Here is an 18,233-nt window from a genome sequence, read left to right on the forward strand (position 1 = left end):
CCCTGCGCTGAGCTCATGCACTGATTTTAACCTGCCTTCCTAATGTGCTGTGCTTGATTTAATCTTGGTCAGCACTGTCTTGTTTGGGGATATGGACTGAGCTCAGGTCTTTCTGCCTGTCCTTGGCACCTCTTCTTCCAGCTGTGCCAGCCAGTGTGTGTGTTGCAGAGGAAGGAGCTCTGGCTGCAGGAGAGGTGGAGGCTGAAAGGAGTTTCCTGGAGTGCCAAGGTCATGCTTAGCATTTGTGGGCAGACTTTTGTTGTTTTCCACCCCTCTTTTGTCTGCTTTCTCCAGGGAGACCTCAAGCTGAAACCCTGGGTATCCATATCCTGCCTTTCCTTCCAGCTTGGAGCTGAGAGGCAGCTATTTCAGCCTGGCTGCTTATCAATCCTCTCTGCAATTGCCCCTCGATGCAGAGTGCTCCACAATGCCGCTGCGGGGGGAACGTGTTTGCAGAGCTTCACCCCACTGTGCCATGGCCAGCCTCGCCACCGCTGCTTCCAGTGGGAAATGCTGCCTGTGCCCCCATCCAGAGTGCCACGTCCCTGTCCTGAAAGGCAGCGTGCCCATTGCCCCCGTGGGAGGGCTCAGCTCGCCGGCCCAGCCAGTGCAATCTGGGACTGCTCTCAGCCATTGGTTTAATGTCCGACACATCCTGTGTTCAGGGAGCCATATGCTGCACTTTATTGGAGGGAGCCGACTCAAACAGCCTTCCTTTGTCTCTGTGTGTAGTGGTTTATCGAGCATATAAGTGCTGGACATTTTTTATAATTGAATTTGCTGGGAACCCATGTTTAGTTGATCTGGCTTTCACTCAGCACCACTTGCAAGAATTCCCTGTGGGAACACAACAGGCGAGCAGAAAAAACCCCGCGTCTTGGAAGCGCATGCAGCCAGCCAGGTTTTGATTTCCCCGAGAGGTATGAGCTCACGTCTCTGCATCTGCGGCTGTGCAGGCTGCCAGTCCGGTGGTTTCACCGGCCTGTTGGGGTGTGTGTGTGTGTGTTCCCCTCGCCCCAGGCAGTGGGTCTGGAAACAGTTTCCTGGAGCTGCAGCCGTCTGCTCCTCGGCTGCCAGCTGGGCGCTTCTGCTGGGCTCATTCCCACATGACGGTAGGAGCTGACGTGTCACGAACCTCTCATTAGATGCGTATCTGATTGCGGTGCTGAGAAGCATTTGCCAGTAAACCTGCTGGCTCAGATGCCATCAGGCCCTAACTGAAGCCTCTCCACGTGGTAGACGGTCCAGCACTCTGTCTTTTCTCCTCTAGGGAGAACGGAAACCCTTGGGTCCTGGGGGACAGGGTTTTCCCTTGCTCCTAGCGACGTGTGGCTTAGCTGTTTGGCCCCATTTCGCTCATCAGTGGTTCATCCTGATGCTACATGCTGCTTTCTCCTCCTCCTTTCTATGTCCAGCAAGGGCCAAGCTTTGCCATGAGGCAGACCTCCCTTCACGCTGGGGGGGACAGTCTTGTCATGCAGTGATGTGTTAACTCTGGTCGTGCAAAAGAGCTCCATTCTTTCCTCTTTCCCTCCCCTGACGTTATCCCAGTGCTAAGACATCAGTTTCTCTGCATCTCATCCCCTTACAGTTTACCTGCCAAGCTGATCAATGGAGGGATAGCTGGGCTCATCGGGGTCACCTGTGTATTTCCCATTGACCTGGCAAAAACTCGCCTGCAGAACCAGCAGAATGGCCAGCGGATGTACACCAGCATGTGAGTACCGCCCGCACGGGCAGCACCCCCCGGGGCTTCTGGCAGGGAGTCCTCCCACTTTGTTACCTCTTTCAGGTGAGTTCAGCATTTCTAGGAGCTGGGCTGTGCCCAGGAAAGCCAGGGGACAGTCTTGAACCAAGCTGTGCTGGAGCAGATAAAGCAGCTGTTCAGGCTGCTGAGCCCGGCAGGCGAGATCTCTGCAGGGGGCACATCGGTTTGGGTCCCTCACTGCTGTCAGGGCTCAGGACCAAAACACAAGGAGCCCTGTTTGGTTCTCTGCTGGGCCACAGTCAGGTGCATGAGCGAATTTCTCCCTCTCTTCTGTTTCCATGACTCTCATATCGGAGGTCCTTCCTTTGCTGTGTCTAAAGAGGTAGCAGTCACCCATTCCCAGCCTAGAGCACTGTATTTGAGGGATCACAGGTTGACCATGCTGTAGTTACCACAGCAGTCCTATGTCCAAAAAAAAGAAGTGCTGCAGGCTGTAGGAAAAGAAGGCATGAATCCACCTGGGATTTGTGTGGGATGCTTAGGGCTATCTGCTGTGGGAATGTGCACCACACTCAGCACAAGATGCTTTATCCTAGGAACCAGAGTCAGGCCTTTTCTTCTTCTTTCCTGCCCAGAGAATGTGAGGCAGAAGGGGAGTAGGAAGGAAATGCTCTGCACGTTGATGGCTTTAGTTTCCGGGCCTCCTTGCTCTATCTGATGACACGTAACTATGTGTGAGCTTAAGCTGTGGGCTCTGGCATGCCACAGCAGACTGGCTCTTCCCTTGACAGTTACAGCGCTCTCTGCTCCCCGCGTTTGTGTGCCCAGGCGTGCAGGCAGGATGCGGCCTCCGTGTTGCCTTGCCTCTCCTTTTTGTTGTGTCCTGCTGCCGCTGTGGATTGCTTCTCCTCCCTGAGGATCCCTTCTCCCCCTGACTGTGACAGCGACAGGAGTTTAGGCAGGGTGGAGGATTTGTAGGCTCTCCTTGGGAGTGCATGACAGGACACCTCATCTCTGGAGGGGGGCTCAGTAGGAGAGAGGCTTTTAACCTCTGGCAGTTGAGTGCAGATCTCTGTAGCCAGGAGTTGTGGGATGAGGCACTGTTAAGGAATGCACAGGATTTACCCTGTATATTTGAGCTGGCTCCTCCTAAGAGTCTGTGACAAAGCCTGGATGAGAATGAGTAATGCTGGAGGTGTTCCTTGGGCATTGGTAGCAGCTGTAGGGAAAGTGAAGTGAGCTTGGGCTGCTGGGGATAAGTCAAAGGGTCTTTTGGGGGCCGAGGGGCCAGCAAGGACAAGGAAGTAATGGGGATGACACATCCTGTAGATAACATCAGGGCATCCTGTGTCCTACCTAGGAACAAGGGAAAGGCACTAAGAGGATGCTGTTACCATGCATGGAGCATCTCTTCAGAGACACCCTTACGTTAGCTAGGGATTTGCGATGGCTTGTCTGAGCTCCCCAGTTACAGGGGCTTATTTTTCAGGAAATACTATATGCCCATCGATACCAGATCTCAAAGGTGTCTGCTGAATACCCAGGAAGGCAGCAAGTTCATTTAAAAGTTTGGCTGTCTTGGACAGCATGCCTTGCTTCTGCTCAGCTCGAGAGACCTCTGGCATCGGGGGAGCTTTTCCCTTGAAAGAGCCGAAGACTGTTTGGAGCAGCCCTGAGGGCTGGAGAGAGCCAGGCTTTTGAACTGCGCTGCCCCAAGTATGTTATATATAATGTTAGTTGGCTGTTGGCTCCCTTTTTCCAGGGAGAGAAAGGAGCTGGGCATGGTTTTGGCTCCATCTTGCTCTGCTGCAGCTCGAGGGGCTGGGAGTGATGTGCAAGCCTTACGGTGGGGCAGCGGGGCTGCGTGAGCGTGGTGGGAGCAGCTCTTCCCGTTCTCCTCTCCACCACGTTGTTCAAAGCAGCAGCACTGGCTTGAGGAAAATGCCTTGCCTTCAGTGTTGTGGTGGAAGATCTTCTTGTGGTGGAATAGGAGAAAAGTGGCCTGGGATTTCTGGGGCTTGTAGATGTGTTGGGGGAGCTGATATCGAGGTGCTGGAGCGAGTGTAGGGGAGGACAACGAAGCTGGTGAAGGGCCTGGAGAAGGAATCCTGTGAGGAGAGATTGAAGGAGCTGGGACTGTTCAGTGTGAGGAGGAGAAGGCTGAGGGGAGACCTCATCACTCTCTACAGCTCCCTGAAAGGACGTTGTAGAGAGGTTGGTGCTGGTCTCTTCTCACAGGTGATTAGTGACAGAACAAGAGGGAACGGCTTTAAACTGCAACAGGGGAGGTTCAGACTGGACATGAGGAAAAAATGTTTCCCAGAAAGAGTGGTCAGAGAGTGGAATAGGCTGCCCAGGGAGGGGGTGGAGTCACCATCCCTGGGTGTGTTTAAGGGTCGTTTGGATGAGCTGTTGGGGGATGTGGTGTAGGGGAGAACTTTGCAGAGTCGGGCTGATGGTTGGACTCGATGATCCTGAGGGTCTTTTCCAAGATTCTGTGATTCTGTGATCCCAAGAGCGAGATGGGTGCAGGAGCTGGGGTGGTGTGTGTGAAAGATGAGGTCCCAAAGGATGTGGGGAGTCCAGCAGGGGGCGGGGGGCGGGGAGGGGCGGAACTCATTGCCGCAGCTGGCAGCAATGCAGGATGGGCTCTTCACAATTAATGCGGGGTACCCTAGAACAGCCTTGATCTGAGTAGGGCCATAACGCCCTCAAGGGAACTCTCTATTCCCTTCTCTCCCACCTCAACATTACTACAGAGCGAAGATGACGTTTACTCCTTGTGTTTCCAAATCTCTTAGAAATCTCTTCTTGTTTTCATCAGCTACGCTTCCCTTATTACTACTTAAAAGAGCTTTTTGTTCCTTAATTATGTATACATACGTGCACGTGCACCTCTCCCTTCCCCTCTGGCCACAGCAAGTATCTATCCCTTCCCAAAGACCCCAGAGCAACCTTCAGCCAGCGCCTGGGCTTCATGCCGCTGTGGTCCAGAGAGGGAAACTCTGCCAGGGGAGCTGCGGTGCCTTCCTGAACCGCACCTCTGGGTTTGTTAGGTGTGTGACTGTGCCTTTGAGCTGTTACAGCGCTCTGCACAGTTTTCCCATTTGCAGTAAAGGTAATTAAAACAAAGAAGGTGACAGTTTTCCCTGTGGAGCGGACCTCTGCGGCACCCTGTCACGCTCTCCCCAGGGTGAGAGCCTGAGCGCTCGCTGCCTGCTGTAGGGCCCATTGTGTTAAAAATAAGTGCTTTAATCTGCGTGAGAGGTCACAGTTGACTGAGCGTTCGGGTCATCTAGTGTTTGTGTGGCTTGTGTCGAATTTCATGGAGTAAGTCAAGCAAGTCAGCGTTGGGGGTTTTGCGCCCCCCCCTTATTTCCCTTCCAGAGCTGGATTTAAAAGGATGTGCATGGGGATCGGCTTGTTAGAGCATCTCATGCATGTTTGCCACAGGGGACCCTGGGTAAACAGCCCTCGCAGTGACACTTTTCCCCTTTGTGTTTCTAGAAAGCAGACAGCGCGTGCGGGGTGAGCCGGGGGTTTCAAAGCCCCTGTGAATTAGGGGCTGAAATTGGACTCAGGCCTGAACAATGGCACATTCAGCGGCTGACGCGGTTCTCTTCTCAGGGTTTTGCTGACAGATTGTAAATGCAAACCACTCCAAGAGATTTGTTTTGTTTTTCTCTGCTCTCGCCCACCTTTGAGCTGCCGTGGTTTATCTCTCTCCGTTTTGTTTGCAGGTCTGACTGCCTCATTAAAACAATTCGGTCGGAAGGCTACTTTGGCATGTACAGAGGTAAGCAAAGCTGACTCAGGCACGGCGCAGCTTTTGCGTTGGAAGCACTGGTGTGTAAGTGGGAGGAAAAGGCCATATTCTCTGGCTTATAAAGCAATAACCTAGCAATATCCTAAGATGTTGAAAGATGCAGCTGTTTCTGAAAATAAACTCCTCCACACCAGGTGTCTGCTCAGCTCTCTACCATTGAGGGCTTGAGTCCACCTCGTGGCTCTTTTGGTGTTAAACCTTACCATTTACTGACGTTCCATCTTTACTAGCAGTTTCAGTGAAGCTGCTGTTTCAGGACAGTGTGTTTCCCAGCTTGGGCATGCTAAGATTTGTCAGGGGGGTAGTATCAACCCTCTTGAAGCGTCTTACTTTGTGGCTGATGATTGAATTTATGTCAAAGCCAACCCCTAACGTGGTTAGGCTTGCTGTCCCATCTAGTTGGTAGCTCATCTCCAGCTGTGTCTCAAGCATGCCTGAGTGCTTTGTTCAAGTATTAAGACAAGCTGCAATTAAAAAAAGAAATAAATTGAAAAAATAACCTGCCACCAGAAAAAACTCCCTTGGGGTGGTAAGAAAATCAGAGTTTGGCTCATGGTAGAGCTTCAGCTGTTTGGTCGTTCTGCGCTAAGCTGCTAGAAATCTCCTGGCTCCTTGGCTTAGGCTATCTGTTGCAGCAGTGAGTTCCTCAGTTAACCTTATACCTTTTCTAATTTAAACACAAAATCCTTGAAAGATTTTAAAGGTTTTGAGGAGAGAGGAACAGCAGGCCAAATTCTGACTTTACTCATAGCAGAGGAAAATGTGGAATACCTTCTTTGCTTTCAGCACAGTCCAGCTGGCTTAGCCAACACTGAACTCCGGTTCATATTATATACTGGTATTCAACTGCCTGAATAGGCAGTTTTTATCTCTGAGGCGTTCAGATAGCATTCTTTGTGGCGCTCATTCACTGATAAAGCCTGATTAAAGTACTGCTCTGATTAAGTGAGTCCTTGGTGGTTTGTTTTTTTTTTTGTTTTTTTTTTTCGAGTGGGAGTCTGGAGATGCTGGCACCTTGCTGTTGGCAGCAGTAGGGTCTCTTGCCACTTCTTCCCTAGCTCCTGAGGAAAGGCAGGCGCTGCGGCCAGCCGGCCTGGGAGCAGGCACTGCCTGCTGAGGCAGCAGCTCTTGCCCAACTTACCGGTGGGCGTTTCGGGGGAGTGGGGCTGATGCTGGGGATGGATTGGCTGTTTTGCGCCGGCTTTCCTGGGAGCAGGCAACAAGACAAATAACCCCGAGGGACCCTGGCAAGCTCCATCTTCAGTGCTAGCAGTGACGCGTTCCCCCTTGATTTTTCCCAGAAGCTGGCTGCTTCTGTGTTCCTAGCCAGGAACAGAGCCTGCATTAACTTAGCCTGCCACTGCATATTTACAGCCTGCTTGCTGGGGAGCAGAAGGAAGAAGGTGTTCTAGAAACTTACAGGGGAGACTGTAGGACACATCAGGGCTTTTGAGAGAGACAGTTCAGTCCTCTAAGGTGTAGGGTGGTGGAGGGGATGTGCATCTCCAGGCCACTTTTCACTCTCAAGCAGAAATCTCAAAGGGTGCAGAGGGTTTTGCATAGCTCTTGCTTTTCCCAGCCCTAATGAGTCTGGTCAGCTTGGTCCATGTCCCACTAACTCTGTACCCCATCTATTCAGGGAGCTGATTATGGCTTGAATTTACCTGTCACCTCTGACTATTAAATGGGGAGGTGAGTTTGGAGAGGGCTCTTGTGAATAGCTCCAGCTCCTTCCAGAAATTCATAGATATTTGAGCATGGCCAGGATGCAAAGGTGAGTCCTCCAAGTCCAGCAGTCCTGGTCTCTGTGCCACAGTTCTGTGAGCTGACATTAGCAGCCCTTCCCTCCCTCCTGGGGAGAGGATGGGCAGGTAAAATGCATCCAAGATTTGTGAAGAATGTGAGTACTTTTCTGGGAAGAAGGTAAAGAGACGACTCAGCCTTGCAGACAGGGGAAGATGGAAATCAGATGGTGGGATTGGTTCCTGCTCCCTCCATCTGTCCCAGTTCTCCAGCAGAAGTTGCTGTATGACTCACAAGCTCTTATTTTCAGCCTTTAAGCTGAAGTTGGGAGAATTATATGTTAATGTGCTAAAGTGGCAGCTGCTGTGCCCCATGGAGGAGTCCCTTCCAGGGCACTCGGCCTCTGTCGGAGGGCAGAAAGGGTCTGCCTGGGCGCAGCCATCCCCCCTGTGTGATTTGTCTTCACGTGTAAATCAGAGCTCCTCAGTGCTTGAGCTCGTAGGATGCTTTAAGGGGTGCCTGTGGGCAGACAGTCCTTGCTCCGTATGAGTAGCCCACAGTGAATTGTGTGATGTATAAGGCAATCTCAATCCATTTAGCCTAGCTGGCGGGAGCCAAAGGCCTGGATCAGGCTGGGGAAGTGCCCTTTGCTGTTGATGATGTTTGGAGGGAAGCTGCAGTTCAGCTAGAGTAGTGTGGCAGCCTTCCCTGGCCTCTGCTAATAATACCTCCCACATGCACCAGTGTCGCACTGGGGATGACTCAATCCTCCCGTTATGTAGGTTGCTGGTGGTATATAAAGGCTCAGTGAGAAGAGGATGCTTACAAGTTCAGTTGGCAAACAGCTGGTTTTGCCTCTACTTGATTTTGTTCTTTGTAGTGCTTCTGTACTTCTTTTCAAAATATTTTGTATTTTTTAATGATTGCAATTTTTGCATTCTGTTTGTCTGCCATTGCTTCTGGTACATGCAGTGTTGCCTACAGGCCAAGGTTAGCTTTCATTAGGGACATAGAGTCATTGGCATAGCTGGAATTGAAGAGCTATGAGATTTTGTGAAAAGGTAGAAAGTCCAACCAGCAGCTGAAGTATCTAGTTTCTCCTCCTCCAGTGAATTGAAACTGCTATGGATTATTGAGGACAGGGATTATCCCTTCTCTGCTAAGCAGCTTTACTGAAAATATCAAAGATGGAGGAAAAAACCCAGGTTCATCTCTATTGTGTGTTTTTACCCTCTACTTTATTTGCAATTGAAGGAGAAATTGCTGTGAAAGCCTCTCGGTTCCTGGAGGAAGTCAGCATGTGGAAGCATACTTCTTCCTTATCTTTCTTGTTTGATGGTTTGGAGTTTGTTTTCTTTCTTTCAGTGAACCCTTTGCACTGGTGTTAGACTAGTGGGTTTATTCTTTTTTCTTTCTCTCTTTGTTTTTCCAAGGAAGTGGTTATTTATGCTGCGTGTCAGTAATGTACAGGCATTTTACTCTGTAGCCATTAGGAGCGGCGTTGAAGTTGTCCTCAACTTGGCATTCAAGGAAATGCTTCATGGGTAACCACTTCCACTTAAAAATCAGGCTGTGTGGATTTGCATTGTAAATCCTAATATGACTGGTATTAAAAAGTGGAGGTAGAGCATGAAGATCATCTCTGTGTGGCTTCTCGTCACATGCAAGAGTCAAGGCAGGGGGACATGGTTTGTAGGGAGCACATCAAACTGAAGTAGCACGGTCACTGGTACACTTAAATCTTCACAAAAACCCAGGAGTGTGGGAGGGCTGCTCTGCTATCTGGCTCCTGCAGGAGATGATGGCATTTGTTGGATGTCACAGCCAGTGTGGAATGAATGCATTGGCTTAGCTTGCTGTGGGGCAGCATTACTCTGTGTTTTCTTCAGAATCTGAACACAGCAGTCTGAAGTGGGGGAAGATGTGTTGGGCTGCCCAGCCATGCCCAGCAAGCCTGTCTGTTTTCCTGATGCCGTTTTCCATGTCATGGAGATGTGTCCTCTGAGCAGAGGATGTGGAGCCAAGGATTCCCATGTTCTGGTCTCAGTTGTATTGGTCCCAGAAGTCCCAGTTGTGATTTTGCTTTGTAATCTGAGGAAAGTCCCCCTAAATCTCGGTCTTTCCATATCTAATTTAGGGAGTTCTTTAATAATTTTTGGAGGGAGGGAAGTCCATCCTGAGGAACAGAGGATTGAGTTGCCTTTCTTTAGGTGTTTTGAGCTCTGATAGCTCCTGTCAACTTGTGTTCAAACCTCGTGAAAACCCCGCCAGGTTTGGAGCCTAGTGGGTGTGCAGGCTTCTCTGCTTCTCTTCTGAAAATGGAGCTTTGGGACAAGTTGTTTAAATCTCTACAGCAAGTGTAAATGCAAAAGCTATACCCTAGTATTTGTGTTTGTCCTTGCAAAGGTGTTCATAGGCCATTAGCAAGCTCCTCTGGAGGACTTGGAGCTCAGTATGCTTCAGGGCAGGCAGGGGGAGCATTCAGTCATCCACTGGAGGACTTTTTGAGCCATAAGATTTAAAGGGAGGAGAATATTCTGCAGCATTAATCTAATGCTGCAAAATCCAGTATGCTCAGAAGGGACTGGCCCTCCCCTCATCCCATTTCCCCCAGGGCAGCTTGAAAGCTGCCTCGCAGCCACTGTGCTGCACTAAAGCCGGTGTCCATGGCCCCCAGCCTGTTCATTGTGGCAGGCACAATGCGGGGATTTGCTGTTTGTTGCTCCTGACAAAGGGGCACTCCAGCGGGTGGGGGGGGAGCCAAGGCTTGTTTACACCCCAGGTCTCCCAGCAAGCCTTGCCACGGTGGTGCTCTGCACCCTGCGGCTTGTGGGGGACAAAAAGCCGCTTCAACGGTGGCTGTTCTGAGGGTGACACCCAGTGGTGATATACAAGGGAAGCCACTGAACTCCAGGGGTTGGTCTAGGGCTGGCTGACTTGTGTGTGGATGAGCCAGTTGGCTTCAGCCAGCCTCCAGGTCCTTCAGTGGCTCTGCCTTTTCTGGGCTGCCGGTAAGCAAGCTGCTCTGCTTTTGGTCATGGTGGGGCAGGGATGCTAACAAGAACGAGGGGCAGGGGGCTTTTGCTTCTTAGCATCACAGAATATTTGCGAAGGGGTTGGGATTGGCTATTAATCCAACTTGTACTCCTTTCTTGAAGGTCTGATCTGCATCCTTCTGGATTCATAGGAATGCATCCTTGGATGAGAGAAGAGGATGCATGTATGTATGGTGGGAGGTAGTAGTGAAGCTAAAGAAATTGCAAAAACCTGTTGGAAATGGAGTAGAAACACATCAGGGGATGTATTCAAAGCCCAATGTGTTGGGAGGCAGAAATCCTATTAATTTCCAGTGGTGTTCCATGTTTCTAAACCCCTTTGGTGCCTTGGGAGCTATTCTTTGTCAGTCCTTGGTTTTGAGCAGGAGTTACAACACGTTCCTGAAAGACCCAGTTAACGGTTCCTTTATTCTCATTCTCCAATGGCCTTTTCCTCTTTTCCTTGCCCAGGGGCTGCAGTGAACCTGACTCTAGTGACACCAGAAAAGGCTATCAAACTGGCAGCCAATGACTTCTTCCGGCATCACCTCTCCAAAGACGGGTGAGTAGGAGGTGCAGACCTTTTGTGTTCAACTTAAAAGACACCAGCCCTTGGGACAAGTCTGGTGAGACATCAGGGCAAAGGTAGAATGGGGTGATGTGATGACTGAAATATGAGTTGACCTTGAATGGCTCAGCCGGTGATTACATTTGGGCTAAGGATGTAATGTCTATAATGGGAGGTGAAAAGCGTTCCACTGGATGACTGCTCTTTATTCAAGTTTCTAAAAATAGTCCTAAATCTAAGCCAAGGTTAGCAGATCCAGAATTTGTAGGCAAAATACTTGAGAGGAACCAATGGCACTGATCACTGCGCTCAAACAGCTGCTGGGAGGACGCTTGCCCTCAGCATCCTATTGGATACTGTTATGGTCTTTCTAGCTTGAACAGATGGCAAGTCAACTTCTGTAGACCCCAAACTTAGCATCCCTCTTGTCCTTTTGTAGCCTGAAAATAGTTTTAGAGAGGTGGTGAGTCTGAATTGACAGGGAGTACTTGCAATGTTGTCCAGTAGCTGACCTGCAAATAAATGCTGAAGGAATAAAATTGTCTATTTAGCTTGCAAGTGGGGGTTGGTTCATGTGAATTAAATGTGAGTGAAAGATGCTAGCTGAGCCACTGAGAGGGGCTGGACCCTGAATGTTTAAAGATGTTTCTCTTGCAACTGGGGGAACACTTGTGTCTCCCTCAAGACCTTTCTCCAGAGACAGCCAGTGAAGGTCACTGTCTCCAGTCCTCAGTGACAGTAGGTAGAAAATAGCCTGCTTGGGATATAACCCTGACTCTTCCCACCAGCAGTGATGGGGTGGTGCCTCACTGAAAATGCAAAGCTCTGCCGTGATTACTTGGTTTAACAACTTCCCATAACGTACCATGTCAGTCTTGACTGCTGCAGATCAGTGGCTCAGCAACTTCAGTGGAGATTGTGGACTGACACAGGTTGAGGATCTATTTTTTTTCATGTACCTCATATTTTTGTTCTGGAGTGTTTTAAAGTAGCAGCTACCATACGTCTGTGTGACTCATCGGCTTGCAGCTGTTTGTGATTTTTGGTCTCTGCAAATAGTGTCTCTCTTCTGTGCTCTGCTCAGACAGTGGGAGGTAATGATGTCCTCGTTGCTCCTCGCTTCTACCAAGCGGTGGGTCTGATCCCTGCAGCAGACACCACGGCAGGCCCTGGGGTACTGCAGCAGACAGGAGCACAGCTAGCTCTTTGCCACCACCTATGAAGTGGGAGCTCAGTAGGTTGTACGGGGAAGATGAAAGGATGCCAAGCTGCCATGCCTTGTACCACCACGGAGAGACTGGCCTGTGGAAGAGATCAGACCAGCATTGCGACATATTTGGTGTTCTGTGAGAGCAATCACTGCTGTGATGTTTCAGCCATTAGAACATGACGTGCCTGTCAGTAGATGTCCTGCACCGTGAGAGGTAAAGAATTCCTCACGGGACAAATGTGTGCATCTGCCTCTCCGTGCTGCGGCAGGCTTCGAGCAGGTGTTTGGGTAAGTGGGATGCAGCAGCTTCCACGAGCAGCTGAGGTCTTCACCCAGACCTCTGCCAGTTTGATTTCTGGGCTCCTGGCTGACCCACACATGAGGTGGATGATGTGCAGTGCCTGGTTCAGAATAAAGGAGCTTGAGAGTTTTGCCAAGAGTAAGACACCCTCTTCTCCTAAAACATATGCACTGATGGGAACATCACTACAGTGACCTGGAGCAGGAGCGTAATACCACTCAGGTAGTGAGGAGCCTTTGTGTCTTGACCTGAAGCATTTTTAACTCCTTGTGACAGACAAGAGCTAGGCAGCATGTGGAGTCAGGGTCACTCGTCACATCCAACCATCATGAGGGGCTTGGATGAATGATATCTGGTAAGCTCTGCTCGTGACAATAGCCAGTGTGAGCTGGACAGAGAGACAGAGCCTTGATAGTGCTGTGATAGATGGTTTAAGGTGTTTCTAACTAGAAATGTCACTCCAAGATGTGATGGGAAAGAAGATGCCTTGCAGGTTGGCTGTGGCTGGTATAGGCTATGAACCTGGGATCTGGCTGGAAGGTCTGGTGCATGCTGTGACCTTGCTTAGTGCATGGGAGTGGGGGGTGATGGAAAAGGCCAGGACATTCCCAGGAAGGATAAGGACCCTTAGAAACTGCAGGCAGCTGCTATCGTGGAATCCTTTTCCTCCACGCTAGGGAGATCCCAGCCTGGGGATGGGGTCTGTAACCTGCCGGGGGGGGTTTGTGCCTGCCCACGCTGCAGTCCTTGCACGCTACCTTGCCTTTGGCAGTTCGCAGGAGCTTTTCCCATGTCTAGCACATGTGGCAAATAGGAGAGATGGCAAGGGGATGTTTCATTGAGTCACGAAGCTGTGTGTCTCACAAGGGTTTGCCTTGTTCTTGCTCCCTCTTTCCAAGCTGTTTGCAGTCTGCAGGTTTCTCCCTTGAGATATGTCTGTCCCCTCCTCCCCAGTTGTCTTTGTAAGACAGGGCAGGATTAGCAGTGCTGGAATCCAAATGCCTCTCCTACCCAGGGCAAAACAGGGTACATACCTGCTAGTACATTGCAAGGCTGGGCCACCTATTTCACAACTCCAGTCAAAGCCTAGGTATAAACAAAACAGCCTAGGGTTAGAAAGGTGAAGATTCAAGCTGCCTGACATGTCAATGTGGTTTCATTTCTGGATATGTAATTGCAGCAGTCAAGGTGTTACATGGTGTAAAGTGCAGCTGAGGGAGTTAGGCTCAGTGTAGGGCTGGGGGCTGTTTTTTCATGGTGAACCACCAAGATTCAGCTCCACCAAAATCCTTTTTGCAAAAGCCAGACTGTCTGCTATACAGTCATAGAACACTGTGCTCTTAGACCAGCATCCCAAAGGATGCTCTGGTGCTTTTCTGACTCAGAGCTGCAAAAGTCTTCTAGACCTTTTTGACATTGAATGCCTTTGTTGCTAAGCTTCTAGCACTTCTCTTGCTTGAAATGTGTTGCATGAAATGTGTTGTCTGATAAAATGTTCACGTTCTATCAGTATTTGCTGATTAAAATATGCTGAGTGTGTCCTCCACGTGCAAGTGGAAGAAACATGTGTGGACCAGAGACAGTGTGGCAAATCCAGCACAACCCAAAATAGCCTCAAGTTACACAACAGCTTTTTGTGTGCGTTAATTTTTTTTTTATCCTTTGAAAAACTTAGTGTTGAAATGAACTTGCTTTTAAACTGCTAGGAAAAAAAGTGGCATAAAGCCTGTTTTTGAAAGGCCAGACTGAAAACACCACCTGTAGTGTAGGAAGCTCCTGGCTGCAAATTGCTGGAAGAGTATTTTGGGGATGTATCACTGCGAATTTGTGCTAGACTCCCTTTTCCCTGGCTGTGCTCTTGGATGCTGCTGGAGGTGGAGTATTGGGGCAGCAGGAGCTCACACAGGACCTCATGCCCTTGTTGGTGCACCCATCTCCCTGAGTCTGGAGATGTCTGGCCCTGCAGCCCTCTTCTCCCTGCAGGCACTCCTGCCAGTACGATGCTTTCCCTCTCCTTTTGGTGCAGGAAGGATGTGTGCTCACAGACTAGGGGATTTGATTTCTGCTTCTTTGTCTGTTTCTGTTTTGACATCAAGACCATTGTGACAGCCTACTGCTACAGCTTCTTGTTTCATGAGGAAACAAAACTCCTACTGAGCTGTCCTGGTCATTTAGTAACAAGGGAGGCCTGGGTGAGTTGTGTGAGTGCTGGAAACCCCCTTGCTATGCCATGGAGGAAAGGATGAAAACCAAGATACTGAAAACCCTATGACCCTGCTTGAGAAAGGCAATAAGGATGAAACATTGTCCTGTTTTGGCCTGAGGGCCTCTGCAGTTCCCAGGAGAAGTCGAAGAGGTGACGCACAGAAGAGTCTTCAGGCAGGTCCTTGTTCCTGTGGCACTCTGTGCTGGCTGGGCCACACGGCTGGGGAAGGCAGCACACGAGAGAGAGGGAAAACTTCCAACCTTCAGGCTGCCAGAAACTGATGGGATTATTTTTTTTTCCCTCTGGTTTTCTGAAGCTGGGTGTATTGAGAGACCCATAATCTCACAGCTGCTGTTAAAATAGCAGCAGCTTCATTGTCCAGAGCAGAGGATGTGAGGAGTCACTAGGACTAAGTGAAGCACTTAAGTGTGAAGCACTTGGGCATGAAGCTAATTAAGCAATTTAAATCAGCAGTACAGCAGCATGCATTTAAAATACACTGTTGATTTTTGGGTGCTCAGTGTGTGAGGCCTCTTTGATAGATGTAAGTATTGCCTACTTTTTAAGTTCTCTTTGAATCTGGGTGTTAAACACTTCATAAAAACCAGTCTCTTTAAAGTGTCCTACAAGGTTTCATGTTTATCTCCAAAGCATTGAGTGCCAGGCAGCTGTTGTGTTTGGCACGTGTTTGCCAGGTTTTGTTGTTTGTTTTTCAGGTTCTTGATTAAATACTCTGCCTTGGCTGTGGTAAAAAGTGTCTCATTTCTTGCTCATAAAAACTCTCTGGTGTCCCTGGATGAATTTCTTGCTGCTCTTCAAGGTGTGTTATTCCCTTACACCTCCTGTCCTCTTTAATCTTGACCTTCATTTTGTTTGCTGTTCTGGAGCAAAGGCTGGCAATCTGCTGACTTAGCAGCTCAGATTCCTGGGAAGACCAACACGTTTGCGTTAATTGTTGTTTTGCTGATGCCAGCAAATGTTCTTCCTTTCTGCTTCCCCCTGCCTTGTAGCTTTGCTCAGAGAAGAGAAATAGCTACGTGTAATCCTGAGACAAGCAAGGCACTCTTCCTTCTCTCCCATGCAGATGGGGAGACTGGAGCTTGTTCTCCATTGCCTTCCTAGCTGATATGTCTCCCCAGGGCTCCTTCCTTCATCTGCTCCTCTTTCAGGCTCTTCTAAAATACTCAGACCATCTCTTCTGTGGCATCTGTTTAAGTAGCCGTTGAGTAGCCTGGCTGATCCTTGAGCTGCAGAATGCTCATAGACAAGCTGTAAAGTTAGGCTCTTGATTCAGGAAGGAGGGATGCTGCTGCTAGTCCTGGTACTGAGCTGCTGTGTCACCTTGCACACAGCTTTGGTCTTTCTCCAGGCTGGGCCAAGGCAGCCTCTCCTGTAGTTATCCACTGGATGTCCAGACACGTCATTAATGCAGATAACCCTCATCCAACCCACTGGGACTTGTAGGTGCGGAAATCTAGCCCTTCCCCTAGAGGAAGAGCAGTTAAGAGCTGATAATCTCACTGTGCCTATTCACGGATAGCTGTTGTAGGGCAGGTGGGGGGGGAGGTCTTTTATTTAGCACACAGGCTCAGGGAATTACAGTGGTTTGAAACTGTAGACATCAAAGGTCAGGAGAAAGTAAATGCACTTTCAACTGTTAATCTAGAGAGGGCTAGAGACGGGCTGTTTAGCCACAGAATACACCCATGAGAGGAGCATTGCACTTGTCTCCATTCCAAGCACATGTTTTGGGACAAAACACAGGTTGTGTCCGTGTTCAACATGCCCAGATGTGTTGCCTTGTTCATTGTGCACTTTCACAGACATTCATATTGGAACAAAACACTTGGGATCTCCTGCCAGGGCAAACCTGATGTAATGGGTGCAGGCACAGAGTCACCTTCCTCTTGACTTAGTCCAAACACGCAACACAGCTCCTGCAGCCAGAGGTAGGTTGTACCATACCTGGAGTAACGTCTGCCAGAGAACATTTAATCTAGTGGCGTCGCTTTGAGGTGGATCTGTCCCATACCAGTGCTTTGTTTTGCTTGTCTGAGGCATTTTTGAGCTGGCACTAGAAGTGAGAGGGAGCTTGTAATGGGAACTTTCTTGCTTTTACATTTCCCAGCATCATAGCTCCAGCTTTTCTGAAGTGTGGTTGCAATAGCTGCTTGTTCCCTCTTGGAAGATCAGGGGTTGAGTTAAAGGGACTGACTGGCAGTTTGGGTGTGGCTGTGGCAGACAGGTTGCCCTCCCTTTGAAGGACAAACCCTGTGTGTTGGTCCCCTCATCCATATCAAAGATCCACTGTTTAAATTGTTTGAAAGCAACTGGCTCTTTTGGTTTGAAGCTCTTGGGGAGCTTTCTACAATCAGTTGGGTTGACAGACCAGAGGCAGAGTTTATGAGTGAGGAAGGTGATGTCCAAGCTGGGGACAGTAGCCTCTTGGGTAACAAATAGAAACTGTCATGGTTTGAGCCCAGAGGGCAACTGAGCACCACACAGCCGTTCACTCACCCCTTCCCCCTCAGTGCTGGGAAGGAGAAAAATGAATCCAAAGGCTCAGGAATGGAGGTAAGGGCAGGGAGGGGTCACTCACCCACTTAACAGTCACAGACAAAAGACAGTCTCGTTAGAGGAAGAAAAAGGATGTCACTTTAATTCAAAACACTAACGATAATGACACTTAACAGTCAGAATGGGACAGTGAGAAGCGTTACCACATCTTAAAAACACCTCCCCCCACCCCTCCCTTCTTCCAGGGCTCAGTTTTGTTCCCAATATCTCTACCTCCTCCCCCAGTGGCACAGGGGATGGGGGGTGCAGTCAGTCTGCTGCTTCTTCCTGCAAGGGAGGGGGCAGCACTCCTCTGTATTCTCCCCCTGCTCCATGTGTGTCCCTCTCAGAGGAGACAGTCCCCCACAAACTCTCTCCTTCGTGACTCCTCCCCATGGGGTACATTCTTCCTGAGATGCTCCGGCGTGGGTCACCCCCACGTGTTGCAGTCCTCCCAGTGCCAAACTACAACCACGGGGGCTGCTTCTCCCCACAGAGTCCCAGGGGTCCCCCGCAGGCGAGTCTCTGCTCCCCTGGTGACCTCCGTGGGTGTCAGGGGGGTGCCCCTGCCATCTCACCACGGGATATGGGGGGCTCTGTGCTCCGATGCACCTCCTCCCACTTCCTCCTCCTTCCTTCCACTGACCTCTGTGTTCACTTAGGTGTCCTTCTTGTAACTCATCCTCAAAGTCCCCAACCCCCTCTCAGGTTCCCCTTCTTAAATACGTTGTCGCAGAGACGCAGCCACCATCACTAATTGCCTCGGCCTTGGCCAGAGGAGAGTCTGACTTGGAGCTGGGGGAGCTTCGAGAAGCTTCTTACAGGGGCCACTGCTGTAGCCCCCTCCCCTGCTACCAAAAACCCCACCACACACGAACCTAGCACAGGAGATACAGCTTTGTATGGATGTTCCTTTAGGTCAAAGACTTCCTGTCTTTGGTTCCCTGCCCAAGCACAGTCAACTCCTACGCAGTCAAGATTTTTCAGAAACTTGAAAAAAATCCTACTCTGCTCCCATGTGACATCAATATACCAGTGCTTTCTGAGATCCTGACTTTGGACTGATGCGTTGCTCTTGAA

General features: G+C 49.8%; 1 protein-coding gene across 3 annotated transcripts in view; it reads left to right on the top strand.

Moving 5' to 3' along the window:
* The window catches only part of SLC25A22 (solute carrier family 25 member 22), a 52,849-nt gene that overhangs the window by 25,319 nt on the left and 9,297 nt on the right, over nucleotides 1-18,233 (top strand). For all 3 annotated transcript variants that reach the window (XM_074884665.1, XM_074884668.1, XM_074884667.1), the window contains exons 3-5: nucleotides 1,592-1,717; nucleotides 5,449-5,504; nucleotides 10,784-10,874. In XM_074884665.1, the coding sequence (XP_074740766.1) occupies nucleotides 1,592-1,717; nucleotides 5,449-5,504; nucleotides 10,784-10,874 (273 nt within the window). The remainder of the gene's footprint in view (nucleotides 1-1,591; nucleotides 1,718-5,448; nucleotides 5,505-10,783; nucleotides 10,875-18,233) is intronic.

The sequence above is a fragment of the Strix uralensis genome, chromosome 15 (genome assembly GCF_047716275.1).
Source record: "Strix uralensis isolate ZFMK-TIS-50842 chromosome 15, bStrUra1, whole genome shotgun sequence".
Classification (NCBI taxonomy): Eukaryota; Metazoa; Chordata; class Aves; order Strigiformes; family Strigidae; genus Strix; species Strix uralensis.